We start from the raw sequence: 27,437 nt of genomic DNA, 5'->3' as shown, positions 1-27,437 counted from the left end.
TTGTGCTAGACTTGCCAATACAACTTGCTAAAAGGAAAAAAAAAAGTTTTTCTCAGATCATAAAAGTTAATAAATGCCTGCAATAGAAAACTTGGAAAAAAAACCAGACAAGTTAAAAAAACACCAGAAAACACTCATACTTTTTAAATTCAGAGATGACGTTTTCACGTGTTTCTTTTTAATCTAATTTAATTGTCTAATCACTAGCTTCATGTACTATGATTTCTCTTATTTAGATAAATTTTACATTAAATATGTAAACTATGCAGGCCTTATGAGAAGGATTTCCTTCAACTTTATTCAGAATTAGTATCTTCATTTTGAAAAGGACCTGAACTAGGTGAGAGCCAAAAAAATCAAAAAAACAAAAAGACAACAGAACAACAAAAAATTCAAAAAGATGAAAACTGTACAGAACAACTTCAAAAATAAACAGTTTTGTCTTGAAACAATAAAGGTAACTTGGAAAACCATGTTAAAGTACACAGCAAGAAAGAAGAGAGGTAGAGAAAATGGACTTAAATGATAAGATACTAATTTGATGAGAAAGAACTTAATGTTAGCAACAGTAAACACAGAAACCAGAGAAGCGGCTATGGACCTGCAGCTATGCAGGCAATGGTGGCCTGTAAGAGCTGGTTTCTTAGGGGAAACTCCAGGAATCTTTCCATGAAAAATATCAGAGACACACAACCTGAAAAAATAATTACTTGTCAAACAAAAATCTCAAAGGAATCTTGAAAACTGCATGCACAGATGGAGAACAGTATTTTTCTGGACATTATCTGAAATGCTTACTAAGTGGGAAAAATGTTTAGCATGAACAGGTTACAAAAGAATTTTTAAAGTAGGTGCTTGACTTTTGGAGATGAAAAAAATTCCCGTTTCTATGGTAATTATTAAAAACATTTTCTGTGCTAACCAATGACCCTGAAAGCAGGCAAAGACAGTGCCAAAAAAACAAAAACAAAAAAAAAAGTGGGGGGACATCATGCTGGAGAATGACATTGGCTGAATTATATATTTTTCTTGTGTCCATATATGAATATGTAATAAATCCCATTATTATGCACAACTATAATGCACAATAAAAATGTGGAAGGAGAAAAAAAAAATTTAGGAACTACCGCAAATGTTCCCTAACAAGAAGTTAATAACATACCTTTTACTTTTCGTTTTGTTCTCTGTTCTCTCTTCCGAATTTCGTATTTGCCATCATAGTAGTAGATGAATGGAGATGTTGGAAATGTCTGATTAAACATTCGTCTTTCTGTACATTCCTGCAAATTGTATTTGAATTATGATGTCATAGGTTGCACTGTTCAGAAAACCCTCTTGCAAGCTTCTGGGCCATGCTAATGAGAGATGAGGCCCACATCACTGGTGCCTCGTGTTTTGGCTGTAGCTGGAAGGGGTCACGCAACCCAGCAGCCCCACTGTGCTTATGTGCTTTCTTTCAGGCTTGGATTTTCTTCCCTTAGCTATGAAACCTTTCCAATTTTTTCCCATTTTCTCTGCCAAATCCCTCTAAGTCTTAGTTAACAGCACTGAGGGGTGGTGCCATGTTCTGTGACAGAGTGTATTCTATTTGGTATTATGTTCGTATCTGTTCTTTCCTTGTCTGTCTCTTCCAAAAGTGTTCCATTAAGTATTTCTCCTGTGTCTCCTTCTCACCTCCAACATGTGGGTGTAAAGGACTTACCCTCTTGCTCTCCTCTCTAAACACAAGTGGTTTGCAAGCTTATTTTAACTCAGCATTTACTACTGATTAGGGTTGTGATGCTTATGATGGGGAGTGAGGTGGTGGTGGGTCATGTCTACTTTAAAAAAATATTCCCATGTCATTCTGAGATGCCCCAAAGGAAATCTCTCTTCTTCTTGCTCCCTGGATACACATAAAAGAAACCCATAAAATGACTGGGTCTGAGATTCTGACAATAACTGAAATGAAAAGCTGCTAATGAAGAACATAAAACACAGAAAAGCACAGAACTAATGGTACAAATATACAGAGTCATTCAAAATACTCTAGTTCTGAAATGGTGGGATGTACAGCAACTTTATCTCTAATAGGAATCCTAACCATACAAAAGTAGGAGCAAATTATGATGGCACAAAGGTACTAAAGATCTTGACACACTCAGTCAATACCCATCTCAGCAGAACCTTTTAACTCTCCCAGCCCCCACTCACCCTTTCACACCCTCCTGCAATGGGTTCTTTATACAGTGACTACTGTTGTCCTTGATGCCCCCACTCCCCAGCTAGAAAGGGAGTAAAATTAGGGAATAGCAGTGTCACATTTTCATGCAAACAATCTACTCAATAACATCTGTAGGGCTGAATTTCTGAAACTGAAGGGCAAGGATCCTCAGACATCTTTAACCACCTGCGTGCTCTATTTGGATCCCATATGGTCTAGACTGACATGACGACACAGAGTTATACAGTACTACAAATGTTTTCCAAAGCTAAATGTAAATTATATTTTGATTATCCACATCGCTGGTCCCCTCCATTAGCACAGACAATTGGTAGTTGGCTATATAATTTATCTACTATTCTGGATTAGCCACACCACTGATCTTCTTCATTAGTGTTGGATAATCTAGAGTTCTTCATCTATGGCAGTGATGAGGCTGCCAAATTTGCTTTTTTATAAATTAAAAATTATCTACATCTAGATTTCAGGGATAAATTCCAAATGCTTCTAATATATTTCCTATCTACATTAACAGGAGTGACTAGTGAGCAGTAAGCATCCAGCTATAATTGTTTTTCTTTAATTGAACAAACATAAATGCTAAAATTACACCCTTGTGCTTTAAAGAGGTAAGCAAGCATAAATCATACATTTATGTGATTTGTGTGCCAGTGGACTGCTCGTGTGAATATGTTCCCTAAAAGCATCTGAATGCTGGTAGCACGGTTGAATGCACAGAGCAGTAAAAGATCTGGAGATGATAGCTTTGTAAAAGAAATCTTCTCTAGCTAGGTTTTCAATGTGAGTTTTGCAGAAGTGAAGTAAGTGTGCTGCTATAGGATCATCTCCATCTGTGTCACCATCTGTGTCAGATCTGTGTCTGATCACAATGGAAACAGCATCCAAACATGGATGGAGAGACCCCTGTACCACTTCTTTACTTTGGAGATAAGGATAGAAGGTCAGAGAGAAAAAGTGAGTTGTTCAAGTTACCTGGTTAAGTCAGTACCAGAGTACAAATTAGAAGGGAGGATCAGACCCCCATCCTAGTTTTCATATTCTATGCTCCACCCCTATAGTTCCTGCTGCCTCAATATGGAAGATTACTTGACCAGCACGTAGACTCTAGCACTTTTTCTTCTCCTGGCCTTTTGTTTGTCCTCACAATGTTGGGCTGCCAAGGTTTCTACCAGTAAATGTGATGGCTGGAATTCAAGAGGCGGCCTGCAGTGCTGCCCCATTCTATTGCTCATCCTTCTACCCACTTAGAGGATCCCAAGCCTTTGTTGTGTTCTACCTCCTTCCACTAGATCTGATCTGATATCAGTTCATCTTGGTTTTGAGGCTGTTAGAACCCTACCTGGGAAGTGAGAGTGCATTTCTCCATATGGACTTTCTACCTCCTGTGCCACTGCCCTGACCCCTCTGCCTCAAGAGTCCCAGAATGTATGAATTCTGAGTCTATTCTTACTGTGTCTTGTCTCCACGATGAGCTGCTGCTTTTTCACATTTAAAGGGGCAACTGGCTAAGGAACTTGTGCTCACTTTGCAGCAAGAAGATTCTTCTGTTCTGACACCTAAACATACAGAACACACAACCTGACCCTTTCTGCTGGGATTAGGGAAAATGTTAGCTGGACAGGGAATCTGGGCACTTGTGGGGTAGGTGGGTAAGTTAGTGATGCACTATCCCTGTCTTTCTACTGTTGGGTGTCAAGAGATTGCAAGTAAATGATAAAGATTAAGTGCCAGGAAAAAGTGGAGGAGAAAACCAAAACACAATGGAGCTGTGTCAAAGTAATAATAGTGTAAGGAACTCATGAGAACTGCCACCATATTGTTGATGATTAATATTTGACTGACTTTATGAGCTGGATTTGTTTTTACATACATCTGAAACAGGAATATGCTCTGACAGACTGTTAATCTTTCAGGAATGGGAGAAGTAAAGTAGTAGAGAATACACTAAGTCTTGCCTCTGAATGTTAGTTTGTAAGTAAGTAAGCATTCAGAGTTTGATTCTTTTTGAGTTCATCTTTGAACAACCACTCCCTGACAACAGAATGCTTTATGTTCAAAGGCTAAACTTACGTGTCCATAATGGCCTTTTTGTGCACAGTTGTAGCAATATACTAACGCTGATTGTCCAGAAGGGGTCTTCGGCTTTTGGGGTGGCCCGGGTTTGGTCTGCAACATAAATATTTGTGAGGGTTTAATGAAAGTTAGAAGAAAGTTAAAAAATCTTGTCCTTACTAAAAGAGCTCTTTTTGGTTAAGAGATTCCTTAGAAATACTGCTTTTTAGGGTTTAGTGTGGAGTGGCAGTGGAGGATGGAACCTCAGAGACAGAAACATTTAAGGGCACATGGAGGAGCTTGTGAAAAGGACAGAGAAGGGAGGGCTCAAGGATGTGGAGACCTAGGAGAACACAGGTGCAAGTGTTGGAGAATAGTTTAAGAACAGTGCCAAAAAAACAGCAGGGAGACCTCATACCACCAGGACTGAGAAACATCCATTTTAAGAGCAACTGTTAACCTTAGTGCAGGAATTTGGAATCAGTGGGAGGGCAGAAAGAGTGAAGGCTGTAGGGTCAAGAGTAAAGGTGTACACAGGAAAGTAATAAAATGTAGAAAAAAGAGCAAAGAAATGATCACCCACAAAGTCAGGAGGGTGGTTACTCCCAGTGAGGTGAGACCAGCACACAGAGGGTTTGGGGGTAGCTGCAATTTCCCAGTTCTTGTACGCAGAGGTAGTTACTTGGGTGTGTGTTATAAAACTAATCTATTAAATTGTACACATATATTTTATGTACTTTTTAGGATGTATATTACATCTTACAATAAGAAATGTTTAAAAATATTGAGTACAGGTTGAAGAAAGGGAGACAGTTGTCATACATTATTTTGAGAAGCACGAATAAGGGCAGAATAAGATGGTGCAGTACTTAGGAGGAGGAGGACTTGGTGGGTTTTTTTTTTTTTTTTTTTATGGGGAGAGATCTGGGCAGGTAAGAAAGCTAGTAGAGAGGGAGACACTGAAAAAAGAGAAGAGAAAGGAGATGATTGACAGAGAAGGAACCCTGAGGAAGTGGTGGCTCTATGGGGAGAAAAACCTAATTAGCACTCCCCACCCTCAGCTTTTTGGAGACTGAAAGAAAACATGTAAGGATAGGTTCAAATGGAGGTTTAGTTTGTTTCTCATGTTCTTTATTGGGATCCTACGACAAAGAGTACTAGTGTGCCAAATAATTTTGTTGCTTAATGTTATAAACATGTGGTTTGTGGGGGTTTTCTTTGGTTGATACACAAAAATAATGAATAGGTAGTAAAAATCTACTTTAAACAACTTTACTTTCAACTCTTATTTCCTAAAATGGAAAACCAGAAGAAAACAATAACTCAAACAATTTTTCTACTGGAAATGATCACAAATGCTACACATAACGGAACTTACAACCTCAGCTGTTACCAATTCAGATATAAATTAAAAAAAAAAAGCATCAAATGTCATACAATCTCCAGTTTAAAATGTGGTTCATAAATTAAGACTAGCCAAAAATAATTAAAAAGTTAACAAGTACACACTCAAGCCATGTATCCCTCATTGCAGTGATGCACACTTTTCTTCAGGTAGGACACCAGGAACATGTAAAATTAGTGAGTGAAAACATTTTTTTCCCATCTGTAAAGATGGCTATATTTTTTGGTGTGACATAAAAATTGCAGCCAGGAGCATATATGTTTTAAGGGAAAACCAAAAGAGATGGTGTCAAGGATATGATAACATTTTGAGGAAGAAGTTATTAAAAGCCACTGATGGGCTACATAAGATGAAGACTGAAATTCACTGGACTTGGCAATCAAGAAGTTGGCAACTGCAAACTCTGTAAGCAATTTCACTTGAGGAGCTGCCGCATGAGCCAGGATAGGTTTGTCAGGTAAGTACAAAGATGTCGAAGAACAGAACACTGATAACTTTTTCAAGAAACTAGGCTATGTAAGAACAAGGGAAGGAGACAAGTGGAGCAGAAAAGTCCAAGGTGCCTCCATCAATGATGTTTCCTAGTGTGCTGGGCACATGGCAGGAGTGTATGCATGCCTTATTTCATCAATTTATTAAAAATATAACCAACTGAGTGCCTAATACAGGCACCATTGATCTCAGATCAGGCAACTGAGAAAGACAAAAATCACTGCTACACCTCCACTGCTGGAAGACAGATTGAACCAAGCTTGCATGTCACACACTTTCACATACACACTTGAGCATACAAGCTAGATGATGGGGATTAGTAGTATGCAGATAACTAAAACTGAGTTTTGTGAATGACATAGACTAAATTGTTGGGAGAAATCCTTACTAGGATGGTCCTTTATTATAACAAGGAAAAAAATGGGTATATGACTAAGGAACACTATTCTAGACATATGGCATAGAGAACAGGTAGTGCTAAACCCAAGTTAGGAACAAGCTTACTATATTTCAAGATTTGAAAATGGATCTATAAACTTAGAAAATCTGTCTTTGAGGCAAGATTTTTAGATTCATTAATGAGGAGGAAAATATCCTATGTTTACACCACTGATTCAAGTCAGTAAAAGATTCTACTGACTTGAATCCTATGCAAAGGTCAAGATAAACCAGGAAGTAAAGATGAAAGAGGCTGATGAGATCATATCAACAGGGATATCCAATCACTGATTTATTGGTATGGAAGCAAGTGAAGACTTCCTCAAAGAAGAGCTATCAGCAACCCCGCAGCACTTCTGACTCTTCCTGAAGAGTACAGGACACACGGAAAGTCACACTACTCTAAAGGCTCATTCTCATCAACTCCTCTTAGAGAAAAGGCCACCTTTCTTTAACATTGCCAGTTGTTTGCAATCTTAGGGTTCCTGATCCTCTTTTCTCGTCTTCCTCCTCCTCTTCCTCCTTTTTTTTTTTTTTTAAATAACATCTGTCACCTTCTAGTGTACCAAAGTGGTTATTGATTATTACTGATCTGCCATCTCAGTACTATGGTGTAAGATACACGAAGGTGGGGATTTTTCTTTGGTCCACTGCGTATCCCTACGTTAAGAACCTAGACTGTGAACTGGCAGAGAACCTAGAATAGGAGTCAGCAAACTAGAGCCCATAGACCAAAGCTGATCTCATGTTTTTGAAAGGCTTACAAAGTCAGAACAGCTTTCCCAGTTTTAAATGGTCAAAAGTAATAACAAAAGAATATTTGGTAATGTGAAAATTAAGTGAAATTCAAATTTCAGTATCAGTAAGTAAAGTTTTATTGGAACAGAGCCATACATGTTAGGTTATATATTATTTCTAGCTGCTTTCACACTATAAAGTTAAGAGTTTTGATGAAGACCATGTAGCCCTCCAAGTTATAATATTGACCATCTGACATTTTGTGGAAAGTTTGCTGACCTTATACCTAGAACACAGGAAATGCTCGATAAATAAGTAGTGAATGAGTAGATATTAAAGACTTCAAAATTCTAGACAGTGGAAATTAGTTATGCCACCAAAAGGTGTAAAAAGTGGATATAAACACTAAATATATCTACTACTGAGTAAATGAAGGAAAAATTTTATGGAATATCTCTGAATTTATTTTATTGCTTTAGTCTGAGGAGATAACTGATAGTTCTAATGCATTTATCCATAGGAATTTTTCATTTTAAAAGGTTGCTGAGTTCCTACTATGTACAGAGCATGTAATAGAAATTGCGAAGGATACATACATAAATGAGAATTCTGACAAGAGTAAATATGGAAAAGATCTTAAGAAATGAAAACACTAGGGAGGCCACAGCTCACCAAGGGGAGTTAAGTACACATCACATGCATATTTTCCATTAAATAACTGCAGTAGCATCATTTTTTTGAGATGCCTTTTAAGTGCAGAGTCTCAAAGAATGAATCATATATCTTACTGCTATTAAGTGAATTCTAGTTAGTTCTTTTTTTAAAACATTTAATTTTTTTAAAGCATTAAATGTTTTAAAACCAATAACATGCATATGGCACAAAATTGAAGATACTAAATGGTAGAGAGTAAAATGTCTGCCTTCATTCTGTTTTCAGTCACTCAAGTTCCCCTCCTTGCTCAGAGGCACGAGACTCTTACCAGTTTCCTGTGTCCCACCAGCAACAGTCTAGGTATATATAAGGGCATGGATACATGTGGGTACACTGTATGTGTATATAAGGCAAGGACATATTTTTGGATTACTCAAAGACAAAATATGGATGGGAGGGATTTCAATGATCAGTGACAATAATCAAAAGCAAAACTGACTAAATCTTCTGAAGAGCCAGAGGCTTTGATAAAAAGTTATCCACTGCATTTTGGGGTTATGTGCTGATCCTGGCTCTATCAATTATACAACCTTAGTCAAGTTACTTAAATGGTTTTATTTCATTTTACTCCTCTGTAAAATGGGGACATTAACAGTAACAGCACTCCTTCCTGACTGCTGAGAGGAAATGTTATATATAATCATAACCTATCAGTAAGATAAGACCATATCTTTGAAATACTTTCTTTACTTAGTTTCCCCAACAACACACTCTCCTGGTTTTCTTCCACCTCACTGGCTGTTTCTTCACTAGTCCTCTTTCCTGTTTTCTATCCTACTTACCCTGGATGGCTTATGGCTCAATCTTTTGACAGCTTTTCTTCTCTGTTTAATTCCATCTAATCTCACAGTATTTTTTTTACTCTGGTCACTCTAAAATTCTATTTTCAGGCTTGATCTCTCAACTCTAGATTCATCTCTACTAGAATGTCTAACAAGCATCTTAAGTTGAGGAAGTTAAAAACCAATCCTGCCCTCCTCTACCCCTCAAACAAGCACCTCCCACAATGTTTCCCATTTCACCATCAGCAACTCTATCCTTTCGACTGCTTAGTCCAAATATCGACAACCTTGATTTATCTCTTACATATACACTCCACATCAATCAGCAGAGCTTTCTGGCTCTGTAAGATATAGTCACCTCACCACTTCTCTCCTGTTGACCATTCCTCTCTCATTTAGATTACCAGAGCCTCAGAACTGATCTTCGAGCTTCTATCCCTGCTTCTCTGCAGTCTATTCTCAACCCAAGGTGATCCTTCTAGCATGTAAATGGGAAAGCATCACTCTTCAGCTGAAAACCCTCTAACAGCTCTGCTCTCTCAGTAAAGGTTATAAACCTGACCATGGCCTACAATTCGCCTCTCCCACCTGCCTGACTTTGTCACACACCTCACTAGCCTTTCTGTTGTTCTGCGAACACTCTAGATAAATCTGAGTGTTTGGCACCAGCTATTCCATTTCCCTGGATCACTCTTCCCCCAGATATAATGTGGTATACCCCTTCAATTCCATCAATTCTAGGCTCAATGGTCACCTTCTTAGGAAGGCCTTCCTGATGACCTATTTAAAATTGCTAGCTCTTTCCAAGTGGTACTCTGCATGCCCTATTTAAACACGACAACCACCACCCCCAACCCCTAAACCAACAATCAAACAACCCTCTTCCTGGAAACTCCAAAACTTTCCATGACACTTATCACATCTGACATTATTTTATGTTTTATCTATCCACCCTCAGTCCCCAAATTAAGTTCTGTGAGGGCTCCTTTTATTCATTCCTGTACCACAGCTTCCGGAATAGGGCCAGGCACTGTTAAGAGTTCAGTAAATATTAGTGAATGAACAATGAGGTAATGAATATGTAAATCACAGGACCTATGTTAATAATCTTGTATACTTTGGAAACATTAACTTTTATGTCATTTAGGGAAAATCTATATAATCATGTTTTGATATGTGAAAAAGCTTGAATAAATTAATAACACAGCTTCCTTTGTGTCTCTCCTCCTTCACACTAAGAATGTGATATATACTTTGGCAAAACCAGGAAGGAATTCATAATGCAAAGAGAATAGAAACTCATCTGATAATAGCAGGGATGAAGAGATCCTTCTTAATAAAATTTTGAAAGCATGCTTCATTGTTGACACTTGTAATTTTATTTTAAAAGTAATCTCAAATATAGTCCCACTGTTCATTTATGTCCCTGGACAAAGTGCAAACATTTGGATGTTCATTCATCTGAAAAATGTCACTAGTTAAAAACTTCCATTATTACTAATAAAAAGACCAACAGTATTTATATTGTTATGAAATTCTAAACTGTTTCACAATAATTAATTAGTAAATGACACAACAAACACTATCTATACACTCTAATCTTAATAAACTATCATGTACTAGGACTTAGTAGGAATGAAATCAGCTTAGATCTCACCTAATTAGAGAACATTTACGTATTAAAATATAGAACCAAAAACTCAATAATGATTTCCAGTGGATAAGTTTTCATACTATGATCTAACAAAAATCTTCAGCCTACTTAAAGTGTTAGAAATATAAATTTGTGACTCAATTCTTCTGCCTTGGAGTATGTCTTTATTTTAATTAACAGTAAAGGTTCAATTTAAAGAAGAATGTATCAACTGATTAGCTCTAAGCTCAGGACTCTGTCATATGCACCTGTACTGCTGACAAAAAGTTAAATCCAAGAGAATGAATGTAGTTTTTTAGAACTTTTTTTAAGTAAAATAATTTATCTAGACTTTGACCCAATGGATACCAAATGAAGTATTTATGAAAGCAGGTTTTTTATTTTTATTTTTTTTTTGGTTATAGACATTTAAATAATCTATATTTGTAGGGTGATATCTTGGAGATTACTTTACTATCAATATATAGAAGTAATAACCTGGTAGATAGCATTACCTATGAAAGGTCCATCCCATCTGCTATTCTCGCTGAAAGCTTTTCATGCACCAGTAAACTCAGTAAATATCAGAAGATAAAGCATAAGCCTACCACGCCACGGATTTACTCCTAATGTCTCCTCAAAGTGCAGCCCGATGCAACGATTACAAATGATTTTCTTCTAATGTCATTTTACATAACCCTTTTTTCTGCATGAGTAGTTAGTGCGGAATGAATGAATGAACGCCATTAAAACAGTTAATCATTATCTGGGACACTAGCCTTACTCCCTTCACTACTAGGAATCTCCATGACAAAGGCCAAGAGATCAAAATGCTAGAGCTGACTCAGTGTCCTACTTCTAACAGTAATTTTTAATGCAAATGAACCTGCTGGGCATCTCCCTCTGTGACCTTGAGCTGTCCTTATCTAAACTGACTTTGATCCAATAAGGGCTTGCATGTAGTTGAAGCTTATTACTATGTAGGATGTACAATCAATTTCACTAATTAAAGAAAATTTTCTACTCTTGTGAAAGGAAAATGGATTTATTTCTATAATCATACATATAAAGACTAAGCTATATATGTGTATATATACATTTTAAAATTTGTTAATCCAATTTGCTATATGGACTTTGTGTGTGTGTGTGTGTATTCTACTGGGGTTTGAAAACCTAGGGAACTCTATCACTGAGTTACATTTGCAGCCTATTTTTTATTCTGAGACAGAGTCTTGTTATGTTGCCTAGGCTGGCCTCAAACTTGTGATCCTCCTGCCTCAGTCTTCTGAGTTGCTGGGACTACACCTGGCTATTAAGAGCAAATATATCAAATACTGGACATAAACATATTCACAACCAAATATAACACTGAGAAAAGTAGGACTAGACAAAAGTGCCAAAAACATGCAATGGAGAAAAGAGCCTGTTCGACAAATTGTGTTGGGAAAACTGGAAATCCATATGCAGCAGAATGAAACTAAACCCCTATCTCTCGCCCTGCACAAAACTCAACTCGAAATAGATCGAGGACCTTGGAATCAGACCAGAGACCCTGCATCTGATAGAAGAAAAAGTAGGTCCAAATCCTCAACATATCGGCTTAGGATCAGACTTCCTTAACAGGACTCTCATAGCACGAGAAATAAAAGCAAGAATCAACAACTGGGATAGATTCGAACTAAAAAGTTTTCTCTCAGCAAAGGAAACTATCAGCAATGTGAAGAGAGAACCTACAGAGTGGGAGAAAATCTTTGCCACTCATACTTCAGAGAGAGCACTAATTTCCAGAATATATAAAGAACTCAAAAAACTCTACACCAAGAATACAAATAACCCAATCAACAAAAGGGCTAAGGAAATGAACAGACACTTCACAGAAGATCTACAAGCAATCAGCAGATAAATGAAAAAATGTTCAACATCTCTAGTAATAAGAGAAATGCAAATTAAAACTACCCTAAGATTCCATCTCACCCCAATTAGAATGGCGATTATCAAGAATACAAGCAACAATAGGTGTTGGCGAGGATGTGGGGGAAAAGGTACACTCATACATTGTTGGTGGAGTTGCAAATTAGTGCAGCCATTCTGGAAAGCAGTGTGGAGATTCCTCAGAAAGCTTGGAAAGGAACCACCATTTGACCCAGCTATCCCATTCCTTGGCCTATACACAAAGAACTTAAAATCAGCATACTACAGTGATGCAGCCACATCAATGTTCATAGCTGCTCAATTCACAATAGCCAGATTGTGGAACCAACCTAGATGCCCTTCAATTGATGAATGGATAAAGAAACTGTGGTATATATACACAATGGAATATTACTCAGCCATAAAGAATAACAAAATTATGGCATTTGCAGGCAAATGGATGAAATTGGAGAATATCATGCTAAGTGAGATAAGCCAATCTCAAAAAAACCAAAGGACAAATGATCTCACTGATAAGTGGATGATGATACATAATGGGGTGTGGGAGGGAGGCAAGAGTGGAGGAAGGAGGGACTGTATAGAGGGAAAAGAGGGGTGGGAAGGGTGGGGAGAAGGAAAAAATAACAGAATGAATCAAACACCATTGCCCTATGTAAATGTATGATTACACAAATGTACACCTCTACTTCATGTACAACCAGAGAAACAAGTGGTACCCCATTTGTTTATAATTAAAAAAAAGAAAATGTTACCCCCAACCAAAAGCCTACAATCATATTCAAAGTCCATTAATTGAAGTGACCTGTTGACATCAGTTTGAAATTTAAGCAGGAGGAAAGTTTAAACACTTTTTTTTTTTCTGTCTAAATATATTGCTTTTTACTAGCTACTCTAAAAAGATTAGAGACAGTTTGCTAAATATTTTATTTAGTTTTATAAAGAGTAGGGCAGGGAAAGAAGAATGGATGCTTTCCCTTTCTTTTGGTGTTATTCAAAATATAAATGACAATAGAAATGTAACCAGTACACATTCAAAGAACAACAAAAATATCTGGAGACTAAAGAAATCAAAGGGAGGAACTTGAAAGTTGGGCAAACCATTTTTCAGTAAATGGAACTAAAGCCAACTGTGTGAGAAAGTGACAATGAAAATCTGGTTACTAGCAAGGCACAGGCTATTGCCCTTTCCTCCTTTTACCAAGATTTTTGGAGATGTGTCCTCATACCTGAGGTCTGAACTCCACCCAGGCCTATTCCCTTCATGTTTTTAGACAAAGCCTTCTGTTTGCACACAGTTTTGGCAAATATCCATTGTGTCATTCCCCTTTGAGGAACACTGGAATTTTGTTTTAGAACAATGCTTTCTTCATGAAATTTTTAAAGTTATAATTTTTTCTTAGTGAAAAACAAATACATTTATATTTCAGTGGACAATGCTACCAATTTCCCCCAAATCCTAAAAATGGCATTAAAAGTACCATATGTAATAATACACATATAACATTTTTATGTGTTAAAAAACTATGTCATATACCCAGCAGACTGCCAATCCATTGGGTAATTCCTTAATTAGGCAGATTTTTGAAACATGTATTATGTACACAACAGACCGGAACGTCTCCTTTGGAGCATTTTCTAGTCTATCGGGTGATTACATCATTAAGCCACACATGCTACGTAGAAAAAATCCTTATGAAAATTCATGAAAAAATGTACAGCACATCATTAGCATGCAGAGGATGTGTATGCTTTTGATATTTTCTCTGTTAAAAAAAAAAAAACTACATGAAGTAATTAGTCTGGGTCATGAAAACATGAGAAAGGTACCCGACCCTGGTAAAAATGAAAATTACAAAAAACTGCATTTCTCATGATTTAGCTGAGAGTAATTTGCTTTATTGGAAAATGGATGCTTGCAAAGTATTCAGTTGAACTGCAGCAGAATAAGGAGTGTAGCTTTATTGATTTGATATTTCCCATATACACGTAACTTCCTTCCTACTTGTTTTTTGGATACACTTAAGTTTTACAAACCAATGGGCTGAAAGGTTGCAAATAGTCAGTGGTAAAACCATTAAATATTCAAATCCTTACAGTACTATATGTTTGCAACTTAGGTTTTCATTTTATGTAATCAAGAGTTTAAGGGATTGCATGAGTATGTCTTTTTCAATAAGTTAAAACTATGTTAAAATAAGGTGAATAAATATAAATTGTTGGTATAAATCCCAGTAATGAAAAGAGTACATATGTACAACATTAAGTACTAGGGAAAGCCTACAAGACAATGTATTTGAAGACTGAAATAAAAGAAGCACACGCTTTGTAAAAAGAAACTATTAAATTTACTAGTTTTATGATCTTTTTTGTAAATGAGACACTTCCCCCACCAAAAAAACTACAACAACAAAAAAGAAAACCTTAGTAAGCAGAGAACAATGAACATATGCAAGACAGTAAGGATCACAGTAATTCACTCCCTGAATGCTCCAAATCTTCATGGCTTAAAAAGCATCCCAATTTTCTCTAAAGGTAGTGGCATTTATTCACTGGGCCATAGCTAATTTTACATGGAATGCAAAAATGTTAGTTTAAGTTTAATTTACCATCCTATTTAAATATTTCCAATGTAGCTCTCAAACTGCAGAGCTATCCCTCCGTCTATTTTAATTTTAAAGTAAGTTAGCAAAGGCTTCCTTCTTAATCCCTAGAGACTACCTACATAGTGACACAAACGCACAAATTTATGACAGCAACATAAACGCTCTTCTGAAGTAATGTGCAACATTAAGTGAAAATCGTTTCCTGGAAAGATATTATAGGTATCTATATTTTATTTGCCATCTTAAACATATCTGGGTCTTTATGGCCTTATTTTAAAAATGTATTTCCTTTTTATATTTCCTGGTGCAAATGGACTGCATAAATAAGCAATGTGCTATGAGGCTTCAGACCAGCCGATAAAACCTTTCAATTTTCATGCCAGCTTCTTCTTTTGTAATTCAAATCCGCCTGGAAACTGGCAGCTCTGAAAACTGAAACAAGCACTGCCACAAATACCTTGTAATGCTATCGACCTTGTCTGCCCATGCAGTGAGAAAGGGGGATGCGTATGTGTCTGCAGCCATCCAGATAACACAACTCATTTTTTTTGGGGGGGGGGATGTGTGGGGATAACAGAAGCCAGCCCCAGACTGTGCACCAAAAGCAGTCATTACCAGGCAAGCTGGAGAATAAGTCTCTTCAAAATACACAGTGCATTTAAAAACCATATATGAGGCTGAGCCACTGCTGTCATTACCAATTTTAATTTAGCTCCTTCAGTTTGCCAGCCAGATAAACTCTTTAGTGCTGTTTTTTAATCTATTTGCCACATTTTATGTTTAAGATTATAGTAATATGGACAGGAGAAGGAATCACTTTTAGGGGAAATAAAGAAATAGATCCGCTTATCGGCACCCATCAGAAAGTTCATTAATCAACCAGGCTTTGTGCCCTCTAAATTGAAAGGTTAAATAATCCTCTCAGGAATATTTCTCAGCCCCTCCGCCAATTGTACGGAGAGGAGCTGCCATTCATAGCACGCGGGATCGGTGACAGGGTATCTTACCACTGTTTGGACCCCAAACAATGATGGACAAATGGCCTGGTTTACAAAGAAACCTTTTAGTACACAGATGGAAAGGGACCACAAGCTTTGAAGCAGGGTGGAAGGATGAGAAGGACGTGGAGACAGGATATAGGGTAATGCGACAGAAGAGAATATATACATTTGTGAATTCTTGGATATTTTATCTGAAGGTTTTTTGGGATGTCCGATAAAGCAAAGAAATCACATTAATATATATGTCTCAACCATATGAAATGCTTAACATATTCAAATATGCTTACACACTTTGCATGCAACTGCACATAAACCTCCACCAAAAAACTATAGAACCAGAGCTCTATCGTATTTATTAGCTAATACACAGAGGATCCAAACCCCAAGATTTTCATTTTGACTATAACTCTACATGACTTACAACACATGGCAACCCTCTTCACCTCAAACTCTGCTTATTCTATTGAAATATTTTTAACCATCAGTCACAAAGGCAGGGAGTCCACAATTGTAAGGACTTGTTTCAAGGAGGGAAGTAATGCTATTCTGCTTTTATAATATGTTCCATCTTAGCCCTTGCTTGTCTTAAGATAAGGAACAAACATGGGATTGGAATGCTCTATGAAATATATATCACATGCCCTGATAAAATGATTCTGTGTTGCCTTCTTTTTACCGGACCTATGAGAATAGAGTTGAGAGTCCACAGAAATGACCCATCTCTTATGCCACTACAGTTGGCCGTGAAATCTGGCTGGTTGGTATCAGTCATGTGAAGGCCTGAAGTAGTTTTACCTGAAGTTCAAAAAACTGATATGCTATTTTATTTTCTTCCTAATCTGATTAACATAATAAGCCCTCTACCCCTAGCAAATAGAACCATAATTAGCGTGTGTGAATATTTGATTTCATGTTATTCACATTATTTATATAGGAAGTAAATATTTATATAATTTCATTTGCTTAGGATAGATAACTATATTCAGATGACAATGAAGTTACTGCTTAAAAATTATGCATTTATTAGCATTTTTGTGATCTAATCTTAAATATCATTATGATGATTTTTAGATAAATAAAATTAAAATAATTTAAATTTGTTATACTTAATTAAAAGTTACCAACATTTTTGGAAAGGAGTAAGTATAAATAATTAAAAAATGAAAATTGAGGTAAGTAGTTTTGTTAAGTGAAGATATAACTTATAAATATTTAAATTTCATTAACTATAAGAAGGAAACATTGTTAGGAGACAGAGTAATACATTATTATGAATCTCCTTATCTTGGGCAAAAGACATTACAATAATCTGAACTAGGGCTATCGGGGCAGATGCCATCTCTACAGGTGTGAGATGCTTCTGGGTTTGCTGTAGTAAAGCTCACATAGCATTAAATATGGTCTATGGGCACAGTACTGTGTGAAGTATTTTTATTATCTCATTCCATACTTAAATAATCCTGTAAGACAGGACAAACCCCCATTTTTCAGGTGAAGAAACTGAGATTCTTACAAGTTAAATATTTTAACTACTTTAATACATCTAGTACATGAAAGAATCAGACTCTGAACCAAAGTTCAATTCCAAAGCTGGCACTTTTCCCCTTGTATTATGATATAAAACACTCCCTAGTACTTCCTTAGAAAGTTGCCTGCCTTTCTGCCCAAGTTTCATAATGCACTTTTCTAAGGGCTTTAGTAAAACGAGAAAAAGGAAATATGGTATAACTATAAACAAAGGAAATGTAAAAGATCCATGAAATACAAAATTGAGATTTTTATTGTATAAATCAAGCTAAGGCACAACCCAAAATTTAGTTCTAACTGCAAAGAAATGTGGAGTTATCTATATATCTGTAAAGGAATGTCTTTATATAAAGGAAGCATTTATAAGCATGGACATATTATAAAATTATAAAGTGTCATATCTACGTAGTAGATTCAACTCTATGATTTTTGAAAAAAAGAATGAAAATAATCCAGTAGCTTGATGACCAAATGATATATACATTAATTCTTACTAAGCTAATACAGATTTCTGAACATTCACTTGAATAACTCTTATTTTTGAAATGTGACCTACCTGGGTATTGGTTTATCAATTAAGGTGAAGGTGTAATATAATTCCAAATATATATTTTTTAAAAGTTTCCTTTTTTTGTTAAATGCCTTCTAAACATGCAGGATGTTTTTAATATAATATTTTTTCTTATATTTTTTAAAAACTAGAGTTGTTAGTCTGAGAATCACTGCAATTGTGCAGTTTTCTTTATTTTTAAAAAAAATTCTTAAAAAACCAGAGAATTGTTGTTCTGAAGATCATTGCATCAACCTCAAAAGAGCTGGAAGAACCATTTATAAATGTAAAATTTCAAAAGTAACTCCCAAGACTTTGATAATATTACACTAGTTTAGAGACATTGTTCATGTTAAGGAGTCAAGGGTCCTTTCAGGATCTTTTCCTGCAGATTATTCAAATGATTGACCCAAACGCTTAAAGGTTATGGTTGATCATAACTGAGTAACTAATTGATTCCTAAATACTTAAGACCTGCTAGGAATTACTGTATAATCTACCATGTCACTCATATGCATGACTACTATAAGGAATGTTTAATAAAAATATCATTGATTTAATATACCCTATTTACATTTATTGTTGCACTGAAATATTCATACAAGAGTATAACAAACTCAATCACCTAGAATACATTTAAGGAATGGCATGAATCACCTGTTTAAGTTACATATGAAAAATAATCACTCAAATATGCTGAAATTATTCTGTATTTTACTTCATGTTCTTTTTTTAAAAAAAATTTTAGTTGTAGATGGACACAATACTTTTATTCATTTATTTTTATGTGGTCCTGAGGATCGAACCCAGTGCCTCATAGGTGCTAGGCAATTGCTCTACCACTAAGCCACAACCCCGGCCCATTACTTCATGTTCTTAATGTGCAGGTGACAAAAAAAAAAAAAAAAAAAAAAAAAAAGGTATCACTCAACAACTCTGATTTTAAAGCTATAATTTATTATATACATCAAATACTATATAGTGATAAACTGCATGAATTTCAAAAAATAAGGGGCCTGGGGCTGTGGCTCAGTAGCAGAGCAGTTGCCTGGCATGTGTGATGCCCTGGGTTTGATCCTCAGTACCAAATATAAATAAATAAAAGAAAGGTCCATTGACAACTAAAAAAAAAAATTAAAACAAAACAAAAACAAACAAACAAAAAACAACTTAAAAAAGGATATCTGTTTTTGTTCATTTTTAGTAAAATAGGGTGACTCAAAGTGAAGAGTTCTAAATCAAAACAATATAGTTTTCTTTGGTATTATATGAATTATATATGTATATTTTTAAGGAGATAAAAGTTTAAAGTGTTCATGCATATTAAAATTACAAACACTTAGAAATGGAACTCAATTACCACAACACTTAATTCTCAAGAAGAAATTGCTCCTACAATGCAATTTCTTTGTAAGTAAAAGAAAACATACCCGGAGAAGAAAAAAAGGGTAATAAAAAGGTCTAAATGTAACTTTCCCTTTCTAACATCCTCAGGAAAAACATCTTTTAACCACAAGAAAATGTAAGTATGTCTTTACATTTTTAAAACAGAAGTAAAACTTGAAGCTCACATGGTAAACATGTAACTTCTAAATGTACTGTTTTTTCCCCCCAATCATTATGAGATAAAACAAAGCATAGGAACTTTTTCTATCAAATGAGGAAGGAAATTACTGTTTTTAGAACTGCAAACTCAATTTATTATTGAGCAACATATAATATCTAAAACATGTAATAACTAAAAATGAACAAAGGCCTTTATGACTAGTGACTAGGGCAGTAAAGATATTCAGAAGATGACAAAAGCACAGCTGCTTTTATGATGAAACACTTATGTAAGTTTTTCTAAATTGGGTAAATTCAGCATACTTTTCATTGCTTCACTATTTGACTACACCAGGATTGTTGTCATAAGGCATTTGACATTATTTAAATATATTAATGCAAGAAAAATAGGCCATATTGATTTCTCAAACCAAATTAATTTTTGCATTTTAAAATACTAAAAATCAAGTAAGTTGAGAATTCTCTGAAGGAGTAGACACCTAATATTCCTTTTGAAAGAATAAAATACTAAGATTCTCCTATGTACTACAATAAAAATAAATAAGTTATATATACAAATCTAAATCTTTTTATTCCACTCCATTCAAAAATATGCATGTATACACATGATTTCTTAATGTCTGAGGAAACATTATGAGAGTAAAAATAACATATGCATTTATAATTCGCAGTGTTCACTTTTCCCACTTTCCTTTACAGGAGCTTTAGGAAATTGCTTTTTGATGATTTGGCAAATTGTATTTATTTTTAAATGAATCTCATTTATTGAGATTGATAATTCCAGGTTTCATTTGCTTTGAAATTGCATTTTTCAATTGCTTCCAATGATAGGTTCTGGCAAAATGTGGTCCAACATGCCAGTAAAATAAAGATTAAAAAAAAAGTCAGTTGACTTATTCTACAGACATAGTAATTATCTTCTACACTAAATTCAAAACATGGTAAGATTGAAGTAAAAATTGCTAACATTTTTAACACTAAATTCATTAAGAACAAGGTAAACATTTAAACACAAAACTATTTGCATTCATTTTTTATTTAACAGAATCTTTAACAAATTTTGATCATCATCCAAATGTATTTCCTATCTCTGTTATCAGAGATGGGGTTTGAGTAAGTCATCAAAACTTACTCAGAAACAACTTACTTGGGCTCAGGGTATAGCTCAATGGTAGAGCATGTGCTTAGTATATGTGAGGCCCTAAATTCAATTCCCTAGTATTCCTTGAAAGAAAAAAATCCAGTTATTCAAATATCAAGTAACTAAGAAGATAAAGCTACCTAATTTTGTAGTACTATAATAAAAAGATGGCCCTGAACAAAAGAGCACACAAGAGTCAGGTGCCTTCTGAATCATCAGAGCACAGTCAATGCTGTGGTAATTTTGAGTACTGGAATATTTTAAATAAAAATTAAATATATTAAAGTTTAACAGAGAAGAAATGTCCCAATGCTTGGTCAATTCAACACTGTAAGTGCCATACCAGATGTATAGAGAAAAAAAGTACAATTTATGCAAGAGTATTTCTGGTTCTTGAAGTTTGGCAAAATAAGCTGAACTACCAAAACAAGAGTTTCCAAAGTATTATAAAGTATTAGTTTATGATAACCTGTATGTCAGATCTCAAAAAATAGTACAAAGAAAATGTTATTTTGAAAAATTCCAAAATAGAGTGGAGTTAACACTTTAAAGGACAATATATAACCAGTTCTATTTTCTTAAACATACACACATAAACTAATGAAAAGGGAAAGATTTCTCAAATGATATAAGCTGCATGGATAGGGTTCTTGGGGGTTTTACAGATCTGCTTATGTAGCTAAGGAGCTCTCAGAAAGATATTTAGGATTCTCAGCATATATCCAATTAAGACAGAAAAGTATTTTTTTTCTATGAGAAGAAAAGATTATGGCTTGAGACTGACTTTCAAAAATTTTATTGTAAGTTACTTTAAAAGAAAAATACTCAATTTTAGCACTAGGCAGTTAGAACTTTGTTATCTACCCATCACAATCCAAGGATAAAGATTTTTGTATAGCTATAGCCTTGGAATCCAAATCTACATCCACTTTTTTATTCCTTTCTTCTGGAGTTTTAAAAACATAGTTCTAAAGTAAATTCCAATCTGTTGATATTTAGGGGTACCCACTCTGGTATGGCACAGGATTCATTAGAGGATAAAATTCCCATTTAGCGTAAAATTCATAATGTGAGTTTCATGCTAAGAGAACTCAGAAAATACATTTCTAAATTGATGTTTCCAGGTAAGGAGAGAAAACGGAGTGGCAAAGTGAAATGGAACATTGTTAACTGTGGTCCATAAGATATACTCTGCCATTCAACTGGTTCAGGTAAGACTACTACTTATCACTAGTAAACTCTGGCCATAAAATAAGCTTTCCTGATCCAGAAAGGAACGCATGGAAACTAATTTCTCTATTCTTCCCCATTTCCCTGACAACAAATATTTTAATTTTTGAAGTATGAATGCTAAGCATTCCAAAAATTATAAACATTTAAAACTTAATTTTCATAAAAAAGTTACACTAGCTTTCTCCTTAAACCTCTAGTTAAAAAAAAGGTAGGAAGGTTATAATACATTTTAACAATACACACAAAGAAATCCAAGCGCAAAATTAAACATAAAAGATACATTGTTCTTTTTGGTTCCTAATACATACAGTCTCCAAGGAGCAAACTCCTGGTTACTTTTTTAAGTAAGTAGATTAAAAACAAGATTAAGAAAATGTCCAATCCATGTCAAATTACAGCCTCTATTAGTTAAAAATTCTGTTGGTTGTAAAACTCTGTTGGTGGCCATATTGGTCTAGGATTTTTAATATAAATGAGAGTAGAAATAACAGGTTGGGGGAAGGGAGTTTCCTTCTTGATTAACAAGGGAAATTTTTATCTAGAATGAGTTATTTTAAAGAGGAAAAGAATATTTAAAATCAGGCTTTACCAAAAATCTGAAAATAAAGCAGAAATTAAAAAATAAAAATAGGGATATACTATTAAAAGATTTAAAGAACTTTCTAAACATGTTTTTGGAGAAAGTAAAAATATTAACTATTTGAGGAAATCACGTAATTACTAAATAATTTTTTCTTTTTCCCATGTAGTTCTCTAAACCAATAACTTAAAGACATTCAATTACACATGATTTTATAGTCACTAAAATACATGCTAAAAAATTATTAGCATAACCATAATAGTTGTGATGTGTGTGTGTGTGTGTGAGAGATAGAGAGAGAGAGAGTGTGTGTGTGTGTGTGTGTGTGTATGAATGTACTTTAGAGTTTTATTGACATAGTCCCTTTAGAAAGATGTCCTTAGTTTTTACTAGTGTAGTGACGTGAAGTTTGATTGGAAAGCTATTCTATTCAGATACAAGGTGTTAAAGAGACTTCATTTTAATTCTCATGAAATGGCTGAAAATACTGAATAGCTGTCTTCCATAACTTTCTTATTTTAGAATGTATTAAAAAAAGTTTGATTTGTAACATTTCACTAAGCCATTTATGTTGATCAACTTCATCATCTTTCTTATGTGTTTGAAAAATAATATTTTGCTTAACCTATGGAATTTTTTTTTTTAAGAAAATGATTTCTAGAAAGACCTTAATTTGTAGTGGCTAAAAGAAAAATTGTTCTGTAAACCACCTTCTAGTCTTACTGGTGGAGAGGCAGTTAAAGCCAACCAAAAGCTCACAAATGTAAACATTTCTAAACTAGGACATATTAATCAACTTCTCCCCTCAAAAGCACAGTTCATTTGGGGTAAGAAATAGACACTTTTTGGTTAGAAAAGAAATTAATCCACGATTAAGTATAAAAAGTTCCAGTTTTAATCAGACTGGTTTAAATAAATATACAGTAGCAATTCTAACCTAGTTCATTACTTGGTCATTGCTCAAATTGATGCCACATTCACGTGTGAGGGTTACTATTAGTCAATAGATGGCAGTCCATCGCCTAGTAAAAGAGTTGAAGAGGACTAAAATCAGCACGCATCTTGCTTTCACCCAAAATTGAATATGCTTAATTGCAAAGATCAAATATTACCCATATACTGATAAAAATTTAAATAACTATAGTTCAATAAAATTTAACTTTTACTTTACATGTGGACTGATAAATAAGCACAGGTCTATAAACATACTAGTGTTATATTTATACTTGCATGGTAAACTCATTATTAACTAAAATTTGATAATTATAAATTGTGATGGTTACTTTGATATTACGCTGAAAAATTAAACAGGATTCCAGATTGGGACAAATTAAGTTCTCAAACTGAATTTATTATACCCACAGATAGAATATATTATATTCCACAAAAGGTGAATTCATTTTGTTTTTATTTGTTTTATCCCCAAAATTCTTTTTGCAATGTTTCTAAAAAGCTAAAATATTAAACAGAACTTCAAATATTTCTAGTATACCTGAAGCCAATTTTTATGGGTTCAATGAGTTTTGTAAAAGAATGTTAGGAGCAAATAATGAAAAGACTGGTTTTAAGAGAGTACTTTCTGTACTTCAAATTTTCAAAATTGGAATTCTCTAAATTATAAGAAAGGCTAAAAAAGAAATGTAATGTCAAATTTCTTAGGACATTACTTAATAAAAATAATGATGAAAAATACTGCTATATGGTTACAAAGAGTAGCTCTGTGGTCTTGAAAAATACAAGATACCATAATTCTAATCAAGTTTTGGCTATAAGGACTTCACCATACTATGTTAGAGTAAACAAACTGCTACATGAACACAAACAATGTAATCAGTTGAGTTACATCTATAACATGTATGTGTGCAACATATGGGTACCCATTTTTAAGCAAGATGATTTCAACAACCACCTATTTAGGATTTTCAGGAGAGCAGAGGAATTACAGCTTTCTACTGAAGATTTTCCAAATAAATTAGATGGTGATAACAAAATGTGAAAACAAATGACCTGATATCATTCCTGGCTTCTTGGGCCTGTGACAAAATGGTAGTATGAGTCTACCTGTTGGTTTATTTTTTATTTCTTGTAAGTGATAAATAGAAAGATTCATTTTGCAAAAACTTTGCCTTCTCTCTTTGTATGACTTGCTTTTCTATAAACAAAACCTTTTTAATATGCTCAACTTTTAACAACTATTAATTAATTAGTATATATTACATAACTTTACAACTAAAAGAAACTTGTCCCTTGCTTAGCATAACACATTTAATATATTAAAAATGACCAGTAGGGTTATGGTAAATTACTGCAATTATTTAAGCTGAATAGTAAAAGCAAAATAACTTTATAATATTGAACCAATTGGATTATCCAATTGGATTCTATCCCAACTATGTTTTCTGCTTCTATTTAGACTAAAATAGTCATAAAAGCCAGGAAATGGAATAATTTGAATGGTATTATGCAGATATTTATACTTTTCAAATATGTCAAGAAGGGCTTAAAAGATAGGACAGTTAAATTGTGCTATATGAAAGATACACTGGCCTTTTTCTGGCTTCATTTGAAAAATGTGTACATATTTCAGTAAAGGCAGAAAGATGATAATGAAGATATTGTGGACTGTATGCTTATGGACTGTGGATGATAGGATTTTAAAGACACTGGATTATTACCATTTTTAATGTCTTCCAGCATAGTTTCCCCCTTTAATATAATGAATAGAGTCAAAGAAGAGTGAGAAATACCATGATGTAATCATTAAATGACCTGAGTAGTAACAAATAATCAAAATTTTTTAAGAACAAGAAGATTAAAAGACAGGGTGGTGGGCAGGGGAGAAGAGAAAAAGCATATTATTGCTTTCTCAGTACCAAAACTCTTCAGATGTTTATTATCTTCCAGCAGAAGATGCTTGTCTATATTTTATGGTCAGCAGTTCAGAGAAGGGTAAATAGGCTGGGTCTTGGGGAAAATAAAAAAGGTGTTTCTACTCACCGTTAGGTGATACTGCCTCCAGATTTCTGGGCAAGCCTGGAAAATAAAAATATTGATCAACTGGGAGCATGAAACAAGGTACTTTACAGCCTGTTGGTTTTGGCATAACCCAGCATCCACCGGTGTCGGTCACAGGAAAATAAGAAGCTTAACAGAAAGGGTCTGCATTTCAGCTTCAAAAACCTGGCTAGACAGTTTAATTGAATTTTACACTGGTTTAACACACTCCCTGCCATTGTCAGAAAGCCAGCAACAAAGTTTTCTCTCTCTTTTTTTTCTTTTCAGGTTAGAAGTTTGGGGCAAAAGATGTGATAAAGAACCATAACTCAGTTAAACTGGTAAATGAACAGCAGTGGTCAAATCAATAAAACTCACCAAGAACACCTTTTAAAAGAACATTCTGAACTTTGGTAGCGTAATAGAGAACAATTTAACAGCAACTGCTTTTAAGCAGACCTCATTGTGGTTATATATTTCTGATATCTGTTGCCATCTTTTATCTAACTACTTGGTGCTTTTAATACACCACAAAAAAGAGGATTTAAAAACTGAATAATAACAAAATTCAAGAAGCTAAGGTCCATGACTTTTTCCTTAAACATCCAATCTTTACATATCAACATCTGCAGAGAAATAATTTTGTAAAAGCTGGACTTTACTGAAATCAGAACAGGCAACAACAAAATACACACACAATAGTAACAAAACCAGTGATTAGGAGATATTTTATTTTGAATACACATGGAAATCTTCTTAGGTCTAAATTATGACTGTTAGGGAGACAATTTTTTCTAACCAAGTACTTCAGTTGATGAGTTTAGCATCTTCTCAGCAAAAGAACTGTTGAAGACAGGAAGTATGATGCTATTACTACACGAGATCATTGATTTTAATAAGTTGAATCACCAAGTTAAGTAAATTCGATTCTTTAAGTGAACAGAAATTTATAGCTTTTGTTTAAAAATGTAAGTGCATGTACTTGTACACACCTCTGTATATGTACAAATGCAAGCCTAAATTAGAATGAATCTCTTTACTTGATTTGTCACTTATTTCATCTATTTTTCAGAGTAGTGATAAAACCAACAAATACAGTTCATTCAATTTGAAAATATCATGCATATGCTAATAATTCAGGAAATACATTTTGAAGGGCAAAATCTCTATTGAAAATCCACTGTAAGTGATTAGACAAAGAATAGATATGTTCTAGCTATGCTGGAAAGTTTTATCCATTAATGCATTTTAAGCTTAATTATCCTATGTAATTTTCTATGGAAAGGTGTGTAAGTTAGACTGTCTAGTGGTCACTTTTCCAATTTTAATGTCATATTCATAGAAACTAAAGTGTCTGATTAAAAACCACTTAACACACAATGATTTCTGGATGAGTAACATTGACCAAAAGGAAGGAATTTTTAAAAAGTAAAAAGTAGCTTCAGAAGGCAAAGACCATGTTAGTACCAAATGGAAGCCACAAAGTTGTAGGTTGCAGAAGTTATTAAGAGTCTGAGTGTATATTTACATACAAAGATCTAATATACAATATATCCTTAATACTCATTTTGTACTTTTTATCATAAGCTTTTTGCTTTGTATATATAATTTGAGTTGGATTATTGTAGAGATAAACAAGCAGTTATTTATACATTAGTTATGGATAGTTCTTGATTACCACAGTGTCCTCAGAATAATACGGTTGAAAAATCACAATCACTGAGTTGTCATACACTGGCAGAATGCCACTCTATCATGTGACCTTTTCTTGTGTTGCAGCAATTTAGTAATAAAAGAAAGAATTACTTGGTTTTTGAACAATCATCTGATTG

The 27,437-nt window shown here is 34.4% G+C and overlaps 1 protein-coding gene across 2 annotated transcripts in view; it reads right to left on the bottom strand.

Moving 5' to 3' along the window:
• ZCCHC7 (zinc finger CCHC-type containing 7) overlaps positions 1-27,437 on the bottom strand; it is a 230,835-nt gene that overhangs the window by 2,796 nt on the left and 200,602 nt on the right. For both annotated transcript variants that reach the window (XM_079113549.1, XM_079113550.1), the window contains exons 6-8: positions 25,609-25,644; positions 4,295-4,390; positions 1,163-1,280 (exon numbers count right to left, since the gene is read on the bottom strand). In XM_079113549.1, coding sequence (XP_078969675.1) covers positions 1,163-1,280; positions 4,295-4,390; positions 25,609-25,644 — 250 coding nt within the window. The remainder of the gene's footprint in view (positions 1-1,162; positions 1,281-4,294; positions 4,391-25,608; positions 25,645-27,437) is intronic.

Source organism: Sciurus vulgaris (assembly GCF_902686455.1).
Source record: "Sciurus vulgaris genome assembly, chromosome: 15".
Lineage (NCBI taxonomy): Eukaryota > Metazoa > Chordata > Mammalia > Rodentia > Sciuridae > Sciurus > Sciurus vulgaris.
This window is presented reverse-complemented; position numbering and strand designations above follow the sequence as displayed.